Raw genomic sequence first — 23,691 nt, forward strand, 5'->3', positions numbered from 1 at the left:
TGTTTACATTTGTTTTAGAATGTATGTTTAATTATCGCATGAATATGTTCTTTACTTCAATGTTTTATCGCGTTTAATTATTAATCAAAATTGTGATGAGTCAGGTAAAAACTTCAATAAGTATATCATAAGACGATAAATAAATATGTATATATATAGACGATAAAGTTTTGTATCTCTGCATACATTGCATAACGATACAAAAATACTGGAAAACGACTTTGTTTAAGTGTATTAATATAAGAGAGATACTTGAACTAAAAAGCACAAAAATACACAAAAATATAAAATGATTAAAATATAATCAATTTTGCAAGTTATAGACAGAACAGACGCATTTTTCGTAATATCCAATTTTGCAAAGTTCACTTGTTGTATCAGTGGAATGGACCGACAGTCATCGCATGCATTGTTTAAAGGCAGCAGTGGATCAAAGTATCTTAGCAGAAATCGATGCTACTTTGAAAGCTTGTTTTTATTTTTAGTTTTCGGCCCAAGTGCAGCTTTGTCAGATTCTTCCAGATGTGTCGCTGATGTGTCACTGCTTAAAATAACGGATGTTTATTTTATCATGGGCATCTGATAAGTTTTGCATCTCTGCATACATTGCATGAAGATGCAAAAATACTGAAAAACGACTTTGTTTTAGTGTATTTATATAAGAGAGAAACTTAATAACACACAAAAATATTTACAAAAAAAATAGAAATATTAAAATATAATCAATTTTGCACCTCCCAGTGCATACCCCATAAGTATTAAACATACCGTACTAGTAAATGAACAAGATGATAGTCCAATTTAAAGAAAAAACACACACTATAATGCTATATTTATTCTCAACAGACATGAAGTAATCGTCAGACATGAAGTAATCTAACATTAATTACAATAAGATGTGGTTAAGTTATAATAAGTGCCATTAAAACATATTATCTCGGATTCCCAAATCCGAGCAGAGTTTATGAAAAACAGCGACATAACAGCAAATGACATTTACAAACTTTTTAAAAATGTGTAACCATAAGTAGAACTGATAGTAAAGTTCGAAGATGTCCTTAGTGTTCTAAAAAATTGCGGGCAAAATGTAAATCGCTTATTTAAAATAAAACGAAACAATACAAAGAGGAGCGTTATACTTATACAGTAAGGCCCGATACGTCAATCCGGTTAAATTTTAAAGATACTGAATGAAATACTTATAGGGAAGCATATTATAAGTATCTATAAACAGTATTGTTTTCTTAATTGGATTCTATATAAGTATAAGTATCTATATAAGTATATATAAACAGTATTGTTTTCTTAATTGGATTCCTTCATAGTGTTTAAAAAACGTACCAAATTTCTATTTCAAATCTGCCGTCCTCGCCATAACTATAATCTCCTCTTATTCCAATGTCCCAACGTACCTATATGTAAATATATCAAATATATGAATCACGTGACACCATCAGTTACTGACTTTAACGTTTACGATTTATACTATAATTTAATATTGTCGTGAGGAGGCTTTATGTTTTTTGTTTTATAATAACAATATTTACAAATTGAATACAAAACATGTTTTTTCAACATTAAAATATCGCTATGCGTCGACGTACTAAAAGTAACTTTTTAAAGCTGAATAGTTCTGAATGTTGTTGAAAGTTTTGACTAAAGATGTCGATGACCCAAGCCACAACATGGTCCATATTTTTGTACCAAATTGATTACACATTGATAAGTCTGATAAAAGATCATATTTTGATAATTTTTTACCCGATACAAAGTTTGAATAACAGTATTTATATAACCCTAAATATTTGAAAAAAATAATCTAATCAATTAAGTGTAATTTTAAATAAATAGCCGCAAAATTGTTTTTACAAATAAGCAATAAACTTTTTTCGATTTCTCGTCACTTTGATCTGTGTTCGCAGTATGCAAGACATTCATCTTTTCTAAAAAGATGATACTTATGTATGTAAGTCAAATTAAGGAATCAGTATCCACATTCGACAACGTAATGGGTAACTTAATCCGCAATTTGCCAATTCAATATTGCTGTGACTAAAGGCCGTTGGTTGCGATTTGCCACTTTAGTGCGCATTCATTTAGAACAGCAATGACGAAGGTATGAGGATTTATCCAAAGCAAAATCTAGATGAATTATCGATTTTGATGACGACGGTTATCATAACTTTCAATCGAAAGTTCAAGAAAAGAGCAATCCGACTGCTCAACTATATGTATCATCACTAAAATATACACTCTTGTTTGAATAATATATATCACAAATAATGCATTACAGTGCATTCGTAGACACATTTACACAGTATTATTTCTTTCATTTTCTTAAAATAGATGTTTAGTTCACCGTTCCTCTTGGATATCATGCTGAATCAAAATATTGTTTCATATTCTCAATCAACAGCTACTGAGTACATTAACTAAAACAAAATGTATACAAATATAAACACACGTCACCCCGGAACCATAATGTATCAACTGGACTCTTAAAAGTTATGTCCAGTGTATGTAAAATAGTATTCTTACTCGTGCTTTAGGTGGTTTCATTTCAACAACAACACCCTTGTTCCACGTATGGACATTTCTAAATTTACCATGTCGACCTAAAATAAATAACAACAAGTTTTGTAGACTATAAACGAGAACAGCTGTAACTAAAACAATGTGTACACAGCATGATTATATATATATATATACATATTCCTTTGAATTTTACACATCAGTTTTCTTAAAAGGTTGTTCTTACGTTAAATGCATAGTTAACATATTTTAATGAATAAAACTGCGTAATAGTATATTTCTTATATATTTAACGCTTATTTTTGTGGATATATTTCTGCTGGTAGGTATCGTTTTTAGTTTTCGTTTGCGGACAAAAAATAGTTGCATAATTTATGCAAGAGGTATGAGTTCGTCAACTAGATATATTCAAAAATGGAAACATAATGTGAAAATCGTGTTAAATGGAATATTTTTTAACTGATCGTATATAGCAAAATAATATATATTAATAAACAATGTTTGTATTATACGTGTCGCGGAAGGAAAATGTTAATGAAAGTCCACTTGCTGCTGCGTCCTAATGACGTAGTAGTTGTGACCAGCACATGTCATTCATAATCTGAGGCTATCAATAGATGCGGGAAAATAAAACTTCTGCTGTTAAACAAGTATAGTGGGATGTTGCGTAACCTCGTTCATAGTGCATGCTTCTACAGCAGGGTTAAATTTGATGTGAAACGTTCTTTTGTTTTCAACAGACAGCGACAACGCAAAAGTAAATGGTTAACTTTGTTTATATTCACAGTTCTCAATTTATAAAACGTTGAACATGCGTGCACCAATTTCTACAGGTTTATTATAGACAACAAAAAAAATGCTTTGTAAACGCTAAAACCGAATCCAAAGAACAACTAAATATTACAATTTTTTTGTTTAAGTAGTCGGCGTAAATGCTATATCCAGGCGTTCAGGAACGATTTTCAGACGGGCTGACCGAGTATGGCAAACATTTGTGTTTTGATAATTAAACAATTTTCCTCTTATCGTGACACTATACTATTTCGGTAATGTGTGTTTTCTCATTTTGAAAGAAAAACCGCGTTTATCGATTGCCAATTATATACTCCCCGGACGATTTAGTTAACGAGTACTGGCCCTGAAATTCTGCGAGATGGATTTTAATGCGTAATTGTAACTGGGCCACAATTTGTGTCGCTTGAACATGTAACGCAGCAGCATATGCATATTGTTTATTCATGCAACATAAATTTATCATAATGTTTATTCATATAACATAAATTTATCATAACTATATGTATTTCAGAAATTATATAGATGTTGTAATAGTATAAGAAAATGTTAAAATTTATTTACATTAATATTTATAAATAAAATAACTTTTGCAATTAATGATTCATCTTATATCATAATAATAATGGTTCTGTGGAGAAAATAGTTGAATGTTAGAAATAATAATAACATAAATGAAGTTTGGACATTAAATAATAAATCTTGGTGATATATTGGCCATGATTATAGAATTTGAAGATTGTTATTAGTTGTTAAATTATAAAAGATCTCTCGCAAGTAGAGACCAGTCATGAATGTACATTCAATGTTTAAGTAGGATAAATCAACAATTTGAAAGGTCAAAGATATGATATTCTAAACGTATGAATCCGATTAATCTGTTACTGGGCGGCTTGTATTTAACAAAGGCAGTCCAGTTGATAGTTTGATCAAACGTATTGACACATAAATTCTTATCTTATTAAATTATTTTATACATCCATTGAACTATGCCGGTGAACACGATTGCAGTTATATCTTTGTATCCCCAGACATACAAAGTATTGCAACGGGAATCTTACTCGTATTAAATTATATCTCACATCCATTGAACTATGTAGTCAAATCAGATGTATGAAATGATTATTCGATTAATGAGTAAACACGTAAATAATTTGGTTACTTCGTTCCCGGGGGGTGTCGTATTGGAACAGTACTCTAGCGGTCAGCCAATCGGCAAGTAACAAGCATTAAGGTCATTCTTGACCAAACCAATAAAAAATCAATGAGTAATCAATATAACGTTTCAACCAATCAAATATATTGTGAGGAATTGTGTTATTTTATGTTGATGTGTATTTTAGAATAAAACGAGAGGAAGAATTCTGCGGTTAGATTTGAAAGAACATTGAAACTTATAAGTATATTTGATAGTAGAACATATTTTAATAAAATGAAAGAAATATTTGTAAGTTATTTAGAGACTTGTCTTGTTCATATAAATACATCGACATTCAATTACGCTACAAACATACAGAGAGTCGTACAGAATTTCTTAAACTGAACAGTGCTACATCCTTTGCGCTGAGCACAGACACAGTAAAGTAGCCAAAGTTCAGAGGTTTTATCTCGAATCAGCCTATGAAATATTCGAATATATTCATGTGTGTCTGCTGGCGTTATGTAAAAGTCATTTAAGGTGAAACGCTGGGTAAAACAGAGTTGATGACACCGTGTGGACTGCTAGGGTAACAAGAAATGCATAAACAACAAAGTACAGATCAACAGGGCTGCCTTTATGACTACCTAATTAGTGAGTAAACAGTATTGCTCGCAGATTTATTTTTTATTAATTTTCTTCAATTGTTTTTTATAGCGAACTTCTTCACGCATTCAGCGCTTTGATTATTTCGATTGTTAATGCAGAATAGTTTTGTGCATTCAATGAACTCTTGTAATCAGAGCTAAGTTTTACAAATACTGTTAATTGTATAATTAATAAACATGGATATTTTTATGAACATGGCGGAATGTCTTTTAAACGCGTCTGTCACAATAGCTTACCAGTTTTAACTTGACAACCGACTGCCATTAATTCCCCGTGCTGGAGGCGTCGAACCTCGTCGACAATGAGAAGATCGAATCGTCCCTCGCCATATCGGTACCCTAGGTTACCATCAGGTAGTTTGGTATCCCACTCCACAGTCACCCATGTTTCTGTGTAAAACAAGCAAAACACATTGTGTTAGATTGTGCTAAATTATGTTAGCGAAACGGTACTTTGATTCATTTGTGTATGCACAATTATCAAAAGCTGTGTATTATCATCAAATGCATTTGACATGACGGGTAACGAACACCTTTTTTTAACAAACGTTATAAAAATAGACACTTACTGTATAAAAAGTCAACAGCTGAACAAACCTCAAAGTTGACAGAACTTTACAGACAAATGTTACGCTCTTCATAAAGTTGCATGCTTTCAAAATAGGAGTAATAAAACGACTGGACTGGTATATCATAGGAAAACAAATTATTGTTACAATCCGCTAAGCAATACGTAGGCAAGTAATAAGTGGCCAACACCATAGAGGAAAAAACACACCATATCTCAAAATAATACTTGTCTTTTTGTATAATTAATCTTTTCAGTTTAATTTCTATTTAACACTAGTATATATTTTAGTACGAATCACCTTCGGTCATTAATTAATGACTGCAATTTGTAGATATTGCCATGGTCTCCTGTACACATTTTAAGATAAAAAGATGATCAAACATAATTTTTGGGATTCTATTTACCATTGTTCCAATGTCCAACCACTGTCCCAACACCATTACTGTCTTGGTAATCCCACTTCCAGTCGGGTCCTCTGCGAACGCGGGATCCAATGATGGGAAGCGTTTTGCAGTTGCTCTCCCAATACATATCAGGCTTACGATGTTCGCTTGCGGTGTTTGCATCCGCGACATGTTTATGCGTTGTTGTCACAATGTCAAAAATATCTGCCTAAAGAAGAATGCTATAAAATAGCTGACGTAATTAATGAGACCTTCATATGCAACAATAGAAAACACTAGACAGTAAGTGCATATACGTTATTATGTACCCCAGTCTATACTGGGGACATATTCTTTTTGCCCTGTCGGTTTGTTTCCTGATTTGATTGTTTGCGTCAAACTTTAACATTTGCCATAACTTTTGCAATATTGAAGATAGCAACTTCGTATTTGGCATGCATGTGTATCTCATTAAGCTGCACATTTTGAGTGGTGAAAGGTCAAGGTCATTCTTCAACGTCAAAGATCAAATATATGGGTCAAAATCGCTCATTTAATATACACAATAACTTCGAAAGGAATGCATGTGTATCTCAGGGAGCTGCACATTTTGAGTGGTGAAATGTCAATGTAAAGGTCATCCTTCAAGGTCAAAGGTGAGATATATGGGGGAACATAGTGTTTCACAAACACATCTTGTTTTATATTGTAATATGTTATTAATTTCTTGATATACGTAAATAAATTGTTGATATTTGTATGTCTGTTTATCTCTTAAACAGCAAAATAGTTATTCTTCTTTGGGGATTAATTTCAGTTTATTTCGTGGTTAAACTAAACCCAACGAATTATTATGACCATTGTTTTAAGACCGAATTTACAAAGACATGAACAACATTAGTATCCAGTATGATTAACTCAATTAAGATAAATACAGATGATAAACAAAAAGGAGTACTTCATACTGATACTTGACACTTCCTGTAAAACATGTATGCAGTAACGCTGTATCGATATCGTCAATTTCGTTGAGGTAGACTACTAATTGTTAAATTTCTTCAAGACCAGTGTATATTTTGTTTTTCAATGACATTGAATGTTAAACGCGGCGGATAAAAGACAATAAATGATCAACACTTCATTGAAATAAGTTCAGCTCTTTTATTACAGTGAAATATAAACATCTGTATTTTTATTAGGTTTTTTGTGTTACTAGATATACTAGTATCTATATTGTATTGCATGAATTAATATAAGTTAAATTCATTGACTCATTTTTTCATATATATTTTTCACTTGGTGTAGTGTTAACTAATTCTTCATAATAATGAACTTCTTAATTTGCATGTGATAAAAAAGAGAGAGTTTCTAAAAACTCATAACAATAGACAAGCTTATTGTCATGTACTTATTAGGGCCGACGACCTGCATGTGACTAACTGTACACAGCGCAATTTACCGTATTACATTCACATTTGAAAAGTCGTAAGATAGGCCGACAAATATAGCTAATTTAACCATATAACACAAATGTCTTACTTTATCCTCTGCTGTCAGATTTTCGTCAGAATTCTCTAAATTGCCAAACTGTTCGTCGTGAACCTTTTGTGTCTAAAACATAATAGTTGTTTAGCGTTACGCTGCATCGAAGACACCGGAACACACAGGTCAACACACTACTATTAGAAGTTGAAAGAAAATGCTAATAAAAACATGCATGAATTATAAACCAGAACAAACTGGCTTCTTACACAAAGATAATTGCGTCTGGCTAATCTGCGTCCTTCATTGCAATCAAATACATTTCTGTATGGCTCATCCGATCGGATACACGAGAAAAATGTCTGCAACAAACAGTTAGCACATCCAGATACATGCATACGTATCAGTTTGCAATAATTTTGGAATTTGTTATTTGGGTAAATGCATAATACCCAAGTCAAACATCACATATGATGGTACCTTGTTTTTACGGTCATTGTCCTGTGCATCTATATGTTTTTTCATAATATGGGTTATATCTAAGAATAGGTCAATCGTGCATTGCATCGAAAAAAATAAGACACTGGCTGTGATTTCCTGTTAAAGGCTTACTGCACTTAACTCCAAACTACTCTCGTGAATACGTATGAACACATGCATTTTGAAAACACAAGCATGATCATTGCAACATTGAGGAAAAACCATCAATAAGATCGTCGTTACGATAGTGATGAAATATCTTTCAAAATGAAACCAATTTTGCTGCTAAAATTTAACCACACGTATTCAGAACTCAACGGAGTCATATATGCAAACTAATTTTACAATTTGTAAAGGTATGCTTAATATAACCTTCATAATTAAAAAGTATACAATTTATTTTGAAAGTGTAAATGTGATACATGTGCATATTCTAAATTATAATCATTATATGACGTTCAACATATGACTCATTCCATATTTGTTTAATTGTATTAACTTACGGTGGCGCAATCAGGCACTCCAACAAAGAATACCGACATCTTGGCATCGTTTAGTGTGTCTAATATCCACACAATATTTGCCATATCCTACAATATTTAGTATGAAACAGTGTATGATTTAAAAGAAGCAACAAATAAAGACTCAATAATATGAAGAACAAAACAATAGGTGCTTATTTCGCTTAACGATTTTAATTACATAAATATGTAGTGTTTTATAATTTTTTGTCAATTGCAGGACTAAAAGCTATGTATTTGTTTATTGTTTTACCTCGTCAAGTTTGGTTTCGTCTACTACATCTGGTCCGCTGTATAGCGACATCTCCGTTGGCTGTCCATCCGTTAAAACAATGACCTTATGATGCATACTTACATTGTTGATGCAAACAGGAGGATCTGCAAAGTATACTATACTGCATGCTAATAAGGCATACAAGTTTAAATAACTATTGAACTAGTATATCCGAAATAATATACACATTTACAAAAATATGATTTACAAATAAGCAAAACATATAATGATCTCACGAATTAACATGCATTTATTTTGTTACTCATACTATTTCTATATTATATCCTAACAGTGCTATTCCGTGAAGTTTCATCATAGAAAGTATAGGTATTAACTTTAAAATTACATCTAATCAAGCCTAATTAGCAAATAACAAAACCTTAGTCCATACAAATCATCGAATAACACTTGTACGAAAAACTAATATTATTAGTAGTTGTACTTTACGTTAGCAATATGATTATTTGTAACCAGTAACACATTTTGTCTTCAGAAAATATGAATACACTCACTCTGAACCGACAATAAAACTGCACGTGCAACGAGCAGACCTCCAACAAGAGGACTTGGGCCGCCTAACTCAATCTCATCTGTCATGAGGAAAACAAATCAATCTAAATCCCATACAATATTAGTGCATAATTTAAAGCTACTGTATACTATTTTATGTTCAGTATTTTATCTGTGTGCTCACGAATCAATACAGGAATATAAACGATGAATTTCAATAAATTGTAGTAACTTTTTAGTGCCATTAATTTAAATAGTGTTCGTTTCAATACAATTCAAAACAACCAAGTTAAGACCGACATCGTCACGTTTACTCATGTACGTTATAGAACAAACAATATCGGTGTTTTTCCAATTGTGTTTCTCTTACATAATCGAGTTTTCGATAGTACAAAACAAAGTAAGTTGTATTTGTATGTAACTCTAATTTCGTGGATTTTCTCCTGAACTTGTAATTTTAGTTCATTTCATCACCGTTGTTAACTTATTTGAAATAACATATTTCTAATGTAGCGTATACTCGTTTTAAGACGTGAATGTACTTTTTTACAACAGCATATTTAATAGCAGGCTTTTGCCCCAGGGCCTTTGTGCCTAAATTTTAAAATCAACTGTGTCCACATTTCTCAATATCATATTTTGGTGCTGGATTTAACTCTAAAGTTATGAACAAATTATAATAAGACCCATGAAACGAAAACAACAATCCAGTTGACAACGGTGATTCTTTGCCACTGCGCCCTAGCAAACTCCTAGAGAAAGACCGGAATAAGCCGTATGTGGTACTCGTTCAAAAATAGCTTAAATATCTAACATTAAGTGCAGCTTAATTTAAGCGCCTCAACATAAAACAGTATAAATATGATATTATATAACCTAAGCTTTGACACAAATAAGCAGCAGTACCGAAACTTTATTTTACAAGTTTTTACATTAAAATAAAACTTGCCTATCTTATCTCTAATTTCTTTGAAATCCTTTGTCATCGGTATCTCCACGTGTGTTTGGTGCCCAAACGTAACGAGGCTTACATGCTCATCAACATGTCGTGAGGGCTGATACAGTGCAGAGTGTTCTTCTAAACCTGTTTCGATTTTGATTGACATATACTTAATATGATGCATATTAAAGAATTCTCAAAATATACTTCTTTGATGTTTCATTTCTCAGAAATGTGTTGCATAACCGGCGAAATTCTAGTTTGTTCTTAATCACATGAATATCAAACGTTGTTTTATAAGTTGGATTTAACCTTGCTTCGGTTTGTGCAGTTTTCTATAGGTACATGTTTATATGAAGATATTGGTTCAAATATAAATTGCATAAATAAATAAAATGTTTTGTTGCTTTAAGTTAATGCCAATAATCATATACTCTCTTAAGGGGCGTTCCCGAACGCCTTGTTTCTATTTTCGGTGAAAATAATTGTCGGTATTACATCGGTATCCATAGTCATTTGTACAAAAATAATTAGAAATTTATTTTCCAAATAATGTGCACAATGTCATCAGTTAGCATTTAATAAAACATTATAATGTTTTTTTTTTTAACCAATGAGTATTTTTCTATTCAACATCATTATAAGAAGACTTAAAACTCTCAATAAAATAGTGTACACAGTATGAGTGCAAGGAGCATACCAAAAAGGAAATCTTTCACGAATGTTTTGACCTTTTTCCAAGAGTCCCCTGACGCCATGCTTTCTGATATGTCCAGCAGCAAAACAGTGTGGTAGCCGCCAGATGGTTGATGCATCAAGGAAACTGAATGAATCCACACACAGCACGCAATAAATGAAAATGGAGACTCTCATGAATATTCGTAACTTTAATGCTGTATATCAAAACACATAGTATTTACCCTTAGCTCACAGGCAAGTTATGAATGTATTTTACTGTTTATTGTATTATTACATAACGTTGCCTAGCTCATGTCTCCAAGAAGTTGCCATTGTTTTCAAAATTTAACGAAAATATGTTCTGTTGTTACCTACCCCTTTCTATTTCTTGTCTTCCCCGAAGTTGCCATTTTTCTACATCCATCGAATTCCGTCTTTCCGACTGCCGTTTAACGCAGGCGCCTATGAAAATATGCATTAATGACAGGGCAACAATAACAAATCATTTTTAGCATTTCAAAGACCACGTCCGTTTCGCATACATAAATTACTCGTTACTTTCAATTTCTATTAGTTGTTAACGAAACATAAAACCTCAACTTTTAAATGCAAAAAATTATCAAATGATGGCTGGAATAATTTCGGATTTTGTTTGTTGTTTGGTCTAAAATTGCGAGTTGAAGGAAATTAAATAAATTTGCAAATACAGTGATGTTATTATGCATTTCTGATGGTGATGATGATGATACAGTTATATCATGTTGATACAAAGTATGAATAATGATGACAAAAAGCTTGATGTCCATGTCCGAATTGTGTTTTTTTTCCAAACGTAACGCTATTGCCAAAATTATTCAGCATCATTCGACCTTCTATTGTTATTTTAAAACTGTTATGTATATCAAATTGTTCTGTTATTATAGTGCAGCTTATATTGTTAATTCTAAACACTATAAGTTTCAAACATTTACAATCTTCAATATGCACACACATGATAGTTAAGTAATATTCACGAACAGTTCATACTTGGTTTGAAATGCTCATTTAGTCATTAGCTGCATTTTACATTCAATATAAAGAATCATAAATATGATCATCATCCATCATCATTCATACATTACATGTTTACCAATTTTATGTTCAGTAATTGTTCTGACACCATCTTTATTGGCTTTGATATGTCATAAAATCATTAACCGCATTTCGGAGATTCAGGAGAGTTCACTAATCCTTAAATACTCCTCATCAATTTAAGAATCAAACATATTTGAGGAAAGTATATAAATTCAAAATAAAAATGCAAGATCTACCCAAATAGTTTTCATGAACAATTCCGTATTAGTTCGAAATACCCATTACATTCAAAACTGCATTTCTTATGGAAAAATCAAGGAGAGTTGATAAATTCTAGAAGGTCGTCGTATATTAAAAAAGTGTTAATCATATACATTTTGAATAAATGCTTATATGTTTATCATACCAATTAAAGAACACATTAAGAGCTTTTTATGAACATTCCAAGGTACGTATAGATTGATATTGAAATAGTGATTTTCATATCACAAGATTTGATAACAGTTCATGATTTGCATCATATGAAAATTAATCATAATCTTTATTTCACAAGTGTTAATCAAGGACAGTTCATTAAAACTAAAATGTTTACGATCCATACAAAATGTCCTGATGAACTCATATTGATAATCAATCATGATTAACTTTAATGAACCATGATCCAGAAGAAATCAAGAGCTGTTCTCGATAAATTCATGATTGGCTTGAAAATTCGTTACGAGAAAATTGATTAACGTGTTTAAATAAAAGAATATAAAAAGCGTATCTTCACTCATACATAATTATGACTGTTTGTATGGATACATGTTACGTATCCTTTTACATCATAACTTTTCCAATTTGGCCATACATGGTTAATGACATTCAAACGATTCAAAATACACACACTTTATTAACGGATATTAAAAAAAACTCATTGATTGATAGCGGAAAACCATCGTTATTTTGCATCTAAGTATTTGAAAAAAAAATGTTGCTGAAACTCCTCAACCGAACAATAATCAATGTTATTGGTGTACAAAAGATTATGTAAACACATAAAATACGGCGAAACTCACGGTTAGTATGTTTCTCCGGTTTGAGTGATAGCGAACTTTCTCCGAAATCTGCCTCTGATGTGGCACTTTCTGTTGAACGCATAGTTGCTTCATACTCGCTGCCTGCCCCTGTATCCAATGGTCGGTTGCGTTCCATGGCTCCTATGCTACTCTGAATATGTTCAAGTTGTGTGGAGAGTTCACCCAGTCGTCTCGCTCTTGCATTCTTTACCTCGTCACGTTTTTGTGTTACTTGCCAGTATTCTTCTTCCTTTTTTAACAACCTCTCATTCACAGCGTCAAGATCTGTTTTTACCAAAACTTAAATTTGGCTGCTGATTATGCAATGAGTGTTTAAAAATTATAGTAGCAGCACAGCTTATTATCTTATTTGTAATTTGATTAATATTTTTGTTAAAAAATTATTATGCTTCAAATTAAATGTTTACTTAAAAGAAACAGTATACTTATGTTAAAAAAAAGCTTGTCACAGTGTTTTCAAAATTACAAGCAATCCAAATCCATCTGAGAACAATAGTATCTAATATGCAATTAACAAATAGTTAACATGTCTAACTTTTAACAGTTTCAAACACTTACCCGTAGCGGGTAGCGCAACCTTTTTCACGCAAAGGATCGGGTTCAATTTCCATACATAATGATGATTTTCCATTGGTGTTTAAATATTTGCAATAAATTTTAATACTTACATTAATAGAAAATGACATAAAACACATCAACATTACTACTAATAATAACCTTAATGGAAACAAGCCATATGAGTTAAATTTTCATAAACCACTAAAACTAACTTAAGTCTCAAACATTTTAGAATAGCTTTCCTTAAATAGACCTTAAGTCCTTTATCATGTGTATATACTAAACGATTTATTGTATGAGTTTCAGACTGCAGAACGTCCAAATAAGTTTATTTGCTTCATATATTCGCCCTACCATGTGCCACCAATCAGACTTAATGGTTTATTAAACCTATATTAGATTGACCATATTTCTATTCTTTTTTATGTAATTGTAGTACGTTACCTTTCTTGAATTCAGCAATTTTATCTTTGCTGGAAAATAGGTATAACCAGTATTAAATCAACAGGTGAGCGTACATATTGCATGTGTACTATAAATATCCAATACACGTATAATGCATTTGCATTCAAAACACTGCGTAAATATATTACTTTGCATTCATCACCATAACTTTTGTACAATAACATTTTATATCATGGTACAAGAAAAACGCAGATGAGTATGGATATAAATGGTTTTATACATTAAACTGACAAATAGGAACACGGTGTAAACAACGAAAAAAACAACAATCTAACCAGCTGCATCCCGCTTGTGAATTGGCGACTTGTAATAAAACCTCGTGAATACATTCTGTGTCTGTCTTTACTTCCGCAACTGTTTCATTTATCTGAAACTTTGGGTATTATTTTCATTTTATAGCAAATGTGCTCAGTTACTGCATATTATACTGAATTTTTAAATGCAATAGGATAATAGACAGATAACGTGAATGCAGATAATAAAAGAACAAGGATTGATTCAAGCGATGGACAAAAAGCACACTCGTGTGGTGTCTTATCGAGAAAGATTGCTGAGAAAGATTACCTCCTTTATAGACGTTATATTGGGTTTTGGACTTTATAAGATAAAAATAGTAAATGATTACAACTGTCATATCGATAAATTTATCACAGACCATACTGTGTCAGTTGTTTAAAAAAAAATAAGTAAAGCTCTAGGAAAAAAGGGCGTCATGCAAGCGCATAAAACATATCGGCCCATACTAGCCTGTGCAATCCGCACAGGCTTATCAAGGACAACACTTTCCGCCTTGACTAGATTTTCGTTTAGAAGATACATTTTTCAAACGAAGAATTTCCTAAAAGTGGAAAGAACAGTCGCTTATAAGCCTGTGCGCACTGCACAGGCTTATCTGGGAAGATACTTAACGCAAATCATTTAGCCCGGTTTTCCAAGAGCGTGAGTCATTTTTTTTTTGCACGAGTCACACGTTAACAAAGATTTAATAGGATTTGTGCAACAATGAATTTTCCTTGTTTCGTCAGTATAACCCAACGATTTACCTGTTAAATGTGAAACAGATGAATACGCCTGGCTGATCGTGCATCTCCTATTGTCCTATTGTTTCAAACATTAAAGAGACCTTTTCGCATAGTTTCGTATTTTTGAAAAATAAATTGGTTTCATGTTTGTCAACTAACAAAATTATACCCTGAAGAAATAATATTATCATAAAGAAAAATTGTAAAAACAATTGATTACAAATGGAATTGAGCTCGAAAGCTCGGTATCTTTGATTTTCGGAAAAAATGTAATGCATTACTACTGGTTGTCTAGTTTCAGTCTTAGTAATCGAGCCGTGGACTTGAAACGCTATGTCAGTAACAAAAGTGCTTTTTGATCAAAAGCAATTCAAATGTTTAAAAAAAATCTATTTCGATTGCATGAACAACACAATAATTATAATAGTTTTCCTGAGACATAATTGTTTTAGCGCATGTTTGAATATGACTCTTTTAATTGTCATATTTGTTATGACAAACATGTGCTTCAAAGGGACCTCTTAAAAGATGTTTGCATTTTCTCAAAATAATCGCCTTAAAAAGATTTTCATTGATTAATGCAAGCATCGGAATTAAAGAGATGCGACATTTAACAATAATATAATTACATAAATGAAGAATCACATAAAAAAGGTTATTCAACCCATCCGGCCTCGTACTGCTGCTCGTTTGGATAATAAAATACCGCATTTACCACTCAGTCTCCTGGGCTTTGACATTATGTAAAGCTTTGTAAAGCTTTGCATACTTTATATAAGTTAACTTCGTATAGCGAAAACATTATAGGCACCAAATATTAAATTGCTTTAAGCGTACGTCTACGTCATCAATATTTGTTCGCTCCCTGATGTAAACTAATATTTCATTGTTCACTATGTGACTGAACTCAGTAACTCAGTTGTCATTTTGACAACCTGTGTTCAAATGACTTTAAGTTCATTTGGAAAATTGAATATGAATTCAAGTATTCGTTTGTCCGATTGAAAAGGTGGCTAGAATTTCATTAAAAAATGAACATTTCTTGGCAAATGACAATACAGAGAACTGTGTGCGAAAATCGTTAAAGCGCACTACATCAGAACGCGGGTCTAAGATATGGATAAACACGTTTATATGTTTACATTTGCAAGTAAAATACCTAAACTTGTATATTAAAACATAAACGCTGGCGAAGAGTAGTGCATATATTTCAGTAACTTACAAATTAAAAATGGAAAAACATTTATATCATTTAAGTCATAATAATAAACAAACAAACTAATTTTAAATAATATTCAGGTTAATTCAAATGTTATTTCATTTTAAGGTAGCATAAACTGACTAACCTGTGAGTCCATTCTGATAATTACATCTGAGGTAAAAAGAACCGAAAACGAAAATAGTACTTCGATTCCCAACTACAAGGTAATGTTTTACAGTTGCGTAAAGTTTATCTTAGTTTTAAAGCAAGTAAACATTAATTAGCAACTTCTGTGCGGTAACACAACGAATAGAAAACAAGTTTCGTATATCAAGGTGATTTAAGTTCGTGTCCTATCTATGCATTCAATACAAGAGGAGCCAACGTAACTTTGTTAAAATAAATTATTGTTTTCCGAAATTATTGGAATTTACATGATATATCTATTTATAGTTAAGCCAAAGTTCTCGTTTCAAAAATCAATATGGCGGTCTTTCAATATGAAGGACAAACAATACAAATGGAATAATCGCGCTTTTACGACAAAGAAGAAAATACACTGTCGAACAAAAAGGATGGTTTGCGGTGAGTCAACTATTTGACGTAATTACCGAGTCAGCCGTGGTAGTCGTTAAAAAATGTGGACAGAGAAAAAGAACGGAATAACGACGCACATATGTTGCTTTCACAGTTGTTTATGTCAGCATCAACACAAAAAGCAAAGTAAGTAGAATTAATTGTATATTTGTGTGTGTATATGTATATAATGTTTAATGTCTGGTAAGTGGATCATACAATAATAGAAAACGGGTCATTGACTCCACATTCTAACGAACAAATAATATCTAAGATTGTATATAACAAAGAAAACTTATTTGAATGTGAAAATATACTTAGTAGATGCCGGAAATTTGTGACGGGTTATTCTGGGCGAGTTATACCACAACAATCGGGACACCTCGGACAATTCCGCCATATCGGCGATCGTCTCTCGGGTGTATTTGGTGGAAGGATATGTCTAACGCCTCTAGGCGGATTCCGAAGATATGACACCGAAAATATAGTTCGGGTTACACACCAATAAATTTGCACTAAATCAACCGGTAATACAGATATATAAGGACCAATATCTTTAAGGAGTAATATAATAGAATATTCATTAATGTTAATGTTTAAAATTAGATATTATAGCATGCAAAATTTTCAAATTTTAATAAAATGTTAAGAAAGCCAATTAGTTGTTTATTGAAGTGAAAACAACAACATTATTCAAACTTAAAAGAATCAGTATTTCTTAAATTATATTCATTGCAAAATTGCTGATGTTCGGCTGCCGGCAACAATCTTTGAGATTTAATCAATATGTTTATGTTCTATACCATAAACAATCGTACAACACTGTACAATGGTACAGAGAAAACTCTTCGGTGTAATATTAGAAATAGTAAACTCCACGTTGGTCCCAATGGCATTATAGTGACCAGCCAGGCAGTCACAAACTGTATATGGACCATAGCCATAAGGCCCTCAGTGGGGCTATTATCAGTATTGAGACACCTGAAAGGTTTCATGGAATGGAATGAGTGGGGCTTGATTGAATTTCAAAAACGATTCTTTCTGTACATTTGATGATGGCAACCATATAGTACTTCTGGCAGATATTGTTTATATTTTATCCTAGGCATTTATCCAGATGTTGTTATCCCGACCAGGCAACTATCTTTTCAAAGCCTTAAACAATCAAGTGCCATTAAAATTAGGGACAGTGTAACAATGTTCAGTTTGGTAATATTAATATATTAAGGCATAACTTTGCCCTTGGAAATGAACTCAATTCAGAATGGCCTCTCAAAAAAAAGACATACTGTACTGGAAATGTTAAAACTGAGCAGTGGTGTTGTTAAAATTTATATTATTTATCTTTTAAGAAACTTTAAGATACATATCACAGGCATGCCCATGGTTTTGGGTCTTTACTCTTTAGATGAGAAACAAAAGCACTAAATATGGTCGACAGTGCAGGCAACAATTGTAAAAAGATATTTTCCATCCCTGACTGCCATTACTGACATGAAGTAATTTAACTGTAATATGTCTGGAAACAGTGTCAGTCACACTTTTCTAAATATTGATTTATTCATGCATATGTATATATATGTCATACAAGTACAGATCATACAATACAGTCAATTTAGAACATTTAGCAATTGGAAAACAATTATCACAGGTTTTGGATCACAATGCATTGATATATCACATTTTGAATATCACAGTCAAAGTTAATCATTTACATTCAGTTACAAGTAAATAGTCAGTGTATTTGGAAGAAATCTGAAATAACAAGTAGTTACAAGATGTTGAAATCAAGACATAATATATATACCACAGGATGTCCCATGAAAGGTTTGCAACTTATTTCCAATGGGGCCCTATAGATGGGTGGAAAATGTACAAAAATGGTGGCATTAATAAGCATAAAAATATCGTTAATTTAAACTTGAGACTATAGTCTTGAGATCAAATAGTAATTAGCATATATTATTAAAGACTCTTTAATAAAGAGCATTAGTTACACAATGTTTACTACTATCTTGTCATCACATTTAAATGTACGTACACATACTTTATTGATGACTTATTTGAACAACAGTAATATATATTCCGGTTATATATATATATATAACATATTCAGGCCTAAAAAAAAATGCTAGCTACGCCCCTGAAGAATCTTATTCTTCAGTTCACCTTTTTAATAATATTATTAACAATAGATGTAGCAGAAAGATCAGCTTCGAATATTGAACCAAGGTTTTCAACAGATGATTGAGAAACAATAGTGTGATCATTGCATTTTACATTAAAATAATGAAGTTTAGATAATTTCCTTTTGGAACCAAACACTAAACATCCAGTTTTTCCAAGGCAGTTTGTTATCCACTAACCATTTAATACAATTTTCAAGTTCTTTACAAAAAACACTACCGATGATACTAGGATCTTTGTGAAAATAAAGGATGACACTTTCATCAGCATAAAGAATAAGTTTACATAAATACAATAATCAAAAATCACTAATATCCTATATCAGTGTTAAGGCATTATGAAATGGAAATGGGTGTGAAAAGTAACAAGAACCCTACACATTTACATCACAAAACATCTGATATCTACAATTACTGGATATAATATACATGTTGAAAGTTAATATAAAGAGGGCAATACAAAAGAATGTACAAAAGTAGTAATAAAGACAAAACAACCAATTTACAATGTTAAGATTTATGCAGTTGTTGGCAATAAGAGAACAATTACCATTCTTTACTTTGAATTTTGCAAGTGTAAATCAGAACACAAGAATTTGTTTCCCAGTCACTTTGAGCTATATAAGTGCCCAATGTTTACACTCAGTGAATTTGTAAAACCAACTTATATGTGCTAACTGTCTGTCCGAAAGCTTAAACATTTCCTTTGCAATATTGAAGATAGCAACTTGATATTTGGCATACATGTGTATCTCATGGAGCTGCACATTTTGAGTACTGAAAGGTCAAGGTCATCCTTAAAGGTGAAATATAGGGCTTCAAAGCGGTGCAATAGGGGGCATTATGTTTCTGACAAACACATCTCTTGTTTTTACATGAAAAACCACAGACATTGTTGGAATTTGCCACATATTAGGCATTGTGTATACATTTTTTAACTCAATTTTCCACACAATGAAACAACTTTTTTAAAAGGCACCAACAAATGTTCCTCCATACCCTTTGCACGCTAAACAAAGAATCAGTTTTTAGCTCCACTGGCCAAATTTGTTCAAATTATGCCCCTGGGTCAAATTTGACCCTGCCCCGGGGGTCACAAAATTGAAAATTGCTTATTTAACGCCTATTTTGTGAAAACTTTCAAAATCTTCTCGTCCATAGCTATTGGGCCTAGGTCTATCAAATTTGGTATGTAGAGACATCTAATAGTCCTCTACCAAATTTGTTCAAATTATGCACCTGGGGTCAAATTTGACCCTGCCCCGGGGGTCACAAAATTGAAAATTGCTTCTTTAAGGCTTATTTTGTGAAAACTTTCAAAATCTCCTCGTTGATAACCATTGGGCCTAGGGCTATAAAATATGGTATGTAGAGACATCTAATAGTAGTCTACCAAATTTGTTCAAATTATGCCCCTGGGGTCAAATTTGACACTTCCCCGGGGAAAATTGAACATATGCTTATATATGGCCTTTTTTTGTGAAAACTTAAAAAACTTCTTGGCCATAACTGTATGGCATATGGCTACCAAATTTAGTATGAAGTGACATGTAATAGTTCTCTTCTTAGTTTGTTAAAATAATGCCCATGGTGTCAAATTTGAAACTGCCCCGGGGATCACAAAATTGAATATATGCTTATAAAGTGCTTATTTTGTGAAAACTTCAAATATATTCTTGTCCATAGCCATTGGACCTAGGGCTACCAAATTTGGTATGTAATGACATCTTATAGTCCTCTACCAAGTTTGTTCAGATTTGAAACTGCCCCGGAGGTCAAAAAATTGAATATATGCTTATAAAGTGCTTTTTTTGTGAAAACTTCAAATATATTCTTGTCCATAGCCATTGGACCTAGGGCTATCAAATTTGGTATGTAATGACATCTTATAGTCCTCTACCAAGTTTGTTCAAATTATGCCCCTGGGGTCAAGTTTGACCCTGCCCCGAGGGTCACAAAATTGAACATATGCTTATATAAGGCCTATTTTGTGAAAACTTTAAAAACTTCTTGGCCATAACTGTATGGCATATGGCTACCAAATTTAGTATGAAGTGACATGTAATAGTTCTCTTCTTAATTTGTTAAAATAATGCCCATGGGGTCAAATTTGAAACTGCCCCGGGGGTCACAAAATTGAATATATGCTTATAAAGTGCTTATTTTGTGAAAACTTCAAATATATTCTTGTCCATAGCCATTCGACCTAGGGCTACCAAATTTGGTATGTAATGACATCTTATAGTCTTCTACCAAGTTTGTTCAGATTTGAAACTGCCCAGGGGGTCACAAAATTGTATATATGCTTATAAAGTGCTTATTTTGTGAAAACTTCAAATATATTCTTGTCCATAGCCATTGGACCTAGGGCTACCAAATTTGGCATAATGACATCTTATAGTCCTCTACCAAGTTTGTTCAGATTTGAAACTGCCCCGGGGGTCACAAAATTGAATATATGCTTATAAAGTGCTTATTTTGTGAAAACTTCAAATATATTCTTGTCCATAGCCATTGGACCTAGGGCTACCAAATTTGGTATGTAATGACATCTTATAGTCCTCTACCAAGTTTGTTCAAATTATGCCCCTTGAGTCAAGTTTGACCCTGCGCCGAGGATCACAACATTGAACATATGCTTATATAAGGCCTATTTTGTGAAAACTTAAAAAACTTCTTGTCCATAACTGTATGGCATAGGGCTACCAAATTTTGGTATGTAGTAACATGTAATAGTTCTCTTCTTAGTTTGTGCAAATTATGACCCTGGGGTCAAATTTGAAACTGCCCCGGGAGTCACAAAATTAAATATATGCTTATAAAGGGCTAATTTTTTGTGAAAACTTTAAAACCTTCTTGTCCATAACCATTGGGTCTAGGACTACCAAATTTGGTATGTAGTGACATCTAATAGTCCTCTACCAAATTTGTTCAGATTTGAAACTGCCCCGGAGGTCAAAAAATTGAATATATGCTTATAAAGTGCTTTTTTTGTGAAAACTTCAAATATATTCTTGTCCATAGCCATTGGACCTAGGGCTATCAAATTTGGTATGTAATGACATCTTATAGTCCTCTACCAAGTTTGTTCAAATTATGCCCCTGGGGTCAAGTTTGACCCTGCCCCGAGGGTCACAAAATTGAACATATGCTTATATAAGGCCTATTTTGTGAAAACTTTAAAAACTTCTTGGCCATAACTGTATGGCATATGGCTACCAAATTTAGTATGAAGTGACATGTAATAGTTCTCTTCTTAATTTGTTAAAATAATGCCCATGGGGTCAAATTTGAAACTGCCCCGGGGGTCACAAAATTGAATATATGCTTATAAAGTGCTTATTTTGTGAAAACTTCAAATATATTCTTGTCCATAGCCATTCGACCTAGGGCTACCAAATTTGGTATGTAATGACATCTTATAGTCTTCTACCAAGTTTGTTCAGATTTGAAACTGCCCAGGGGGTCACAAAATTGTATATATGCTTATAAAGTGCTTATTTTGTGAAAACTTCAAATATATTCTTGTCCATAGCCATTGGACCTAGGGCTACCAAATTTGGCATAATGACATCTTATAGTCCTCTACCAAGTTTGTTCAGATTTGAAACTGCCCCGGGGGTCACAAAATTGAATATATGCTTATAAAGTGCTTATTTTGTGAAAACTTCAAATATATTCTTGTCCATAGCCATTGGACCTAGGGCTACCAAATTTGGTATGTAATGACATCTTATAGTCCTCTACCAAGTTTGTTCAAATTATGCCCCTTGAGTCAAGTTTGACCCTGCGCCGAGGATCACAACATTGAACATATGCTTATATAAGGCCTATTTTGTGAAAACTTAAAAAACTTCTTGTCCATAACTGTATGGCATAGGGCTACCAAATTTTGGTATGTAGTAACATGTAATAGTTCTCTTCTTAGTTTGTGCAAATTATGACCCTGGGGTCAAATTTGAAACTGCCCCGGGAGTCACAAAATTAAATATATGCTTATAAAGGGCTAATTTTTTGTGAAAACTTTAAAACCTTCTTGTCCATAACCATTGGGTCTAGGACTACCAAATTTGGTATGTAGTGACATCTAATAGTCCTCTACCAAATTTGTTCAAATTATGCCCCTGGGGTCAAATTTGACCCAGCCCTGGGGGTCACAAAATTGAACATACGCTTATATGGAGCCTTTTTTGTGAAAACTTTAAAAACTTCTTGTCCATAAACATTCGGCCTAGGGCTACCAAATTTTGTAAGTAGTGACATCTTATAGTTCTCTACCAAATGTGTTCAAATTTTATCCCTGGGGTCAAATTTGACCCTGCCCCGGGGGGTAACAAAATTGAACATATGCTTATATAAGGCCTATTTTGTAAAAACTTCAAATATATTCTTTTCCATAACCATCCGGCCTAGGGCTATCAAATTTGGTATGTAGTGAAATCTAATAGTAACACTGTATTATGTGAATTGGGAATAAGACATCAATTTGGGAATAAATTGTGTTTTATCAAAAGTGCATAATATGCAGTTTTATCTGTTGTATTTATCTAGTTTTACAAAT

At 32.6% G+C, this 23,691-nt stretch overlaps 1 protein-coding gene across 1 annotated transcript; it reads right to left on the reverse strand.

Annotated features, from left to right (window-relative positions):
* Window positions 1-252: 252 nt before the first annotated feature.
* LOC127878468 (uncharacterized) lies at window positions 253-14,517 on the reverse strand. Its single transcript, XM_052424993.1, has 16 exons — window positions 14,421-14,517; window positions 14,125-14,153; window positions 13,102-13,386; window positions 11,345-11,431; window positions 10,992-11,114; window positions 10,301-10,435; window positions 9,354-9,431; window positions 8,821-8,945; window positions 8,550-8,636; window positions 7,836-7,928; window positions 7,624-7,695; window positions 6,106-6,313; window positions 5,368-5,520; window positions 2,539-2,615; window positions 1,342-1,412; window positions 253-541 (listed from the first exon to the last, which is right to left on the reverse strand). The coding sequence occupies exons 3-16, from the start codon at window positions 13,235-13,237 to the stop codon at window positions 457-459; spliced, it is 1,530 nt and encodes a 509-aa protein (XP_052280953.1). The 5' UTR covers window positions 13,238-13,386; window positions 14,125-14,153; window positions 14,421-14,517; the 3' UTR covers window positions 253-456.
* Between the last annotated feature and the right edge of the window lie 9,174 nt (window positions 14,518-23,691).

This window comes from Dreissena polymorpha, chromosome 4, assembly GCF_020536995.1.
Source record: "Dreissena polymorpha isolate Duluth1 chromosome 4, UMN_Dpol_1.0, whole genome shotgun sequence".
NCBI lineage: Eukaryota > Metazoa > Mollusca > Bivalvia > Myida > Dreissenidae > Dreissena > Dreissena polymorpha.

Excerpts from the sequence above, each read along its gene's own strand:
- LOC127878468 (XM_052424993.1), bottom strand. The coding sequence starts at position 13,237 with ATGGAACGCAACCGACCATTGGATACAGGGGCAGGCAGCGAGTATGAA. Across the intron at positions 7,929-8,549 it reads GAGTGCCTGATTGCGCCACC|ACATTTTTCTCGTGTATCCG; the intron begins GTAAGTTAATAC and ends TGTTTGTTGCAG. Across the intron at positions 7,696-7,835 it reads CCAGACGCAATTATCTTTGT|ACACAAAAGGTTCACGACGA; the intron begins GTAAGAAGCCAG and ends ATTATGTTTTAG.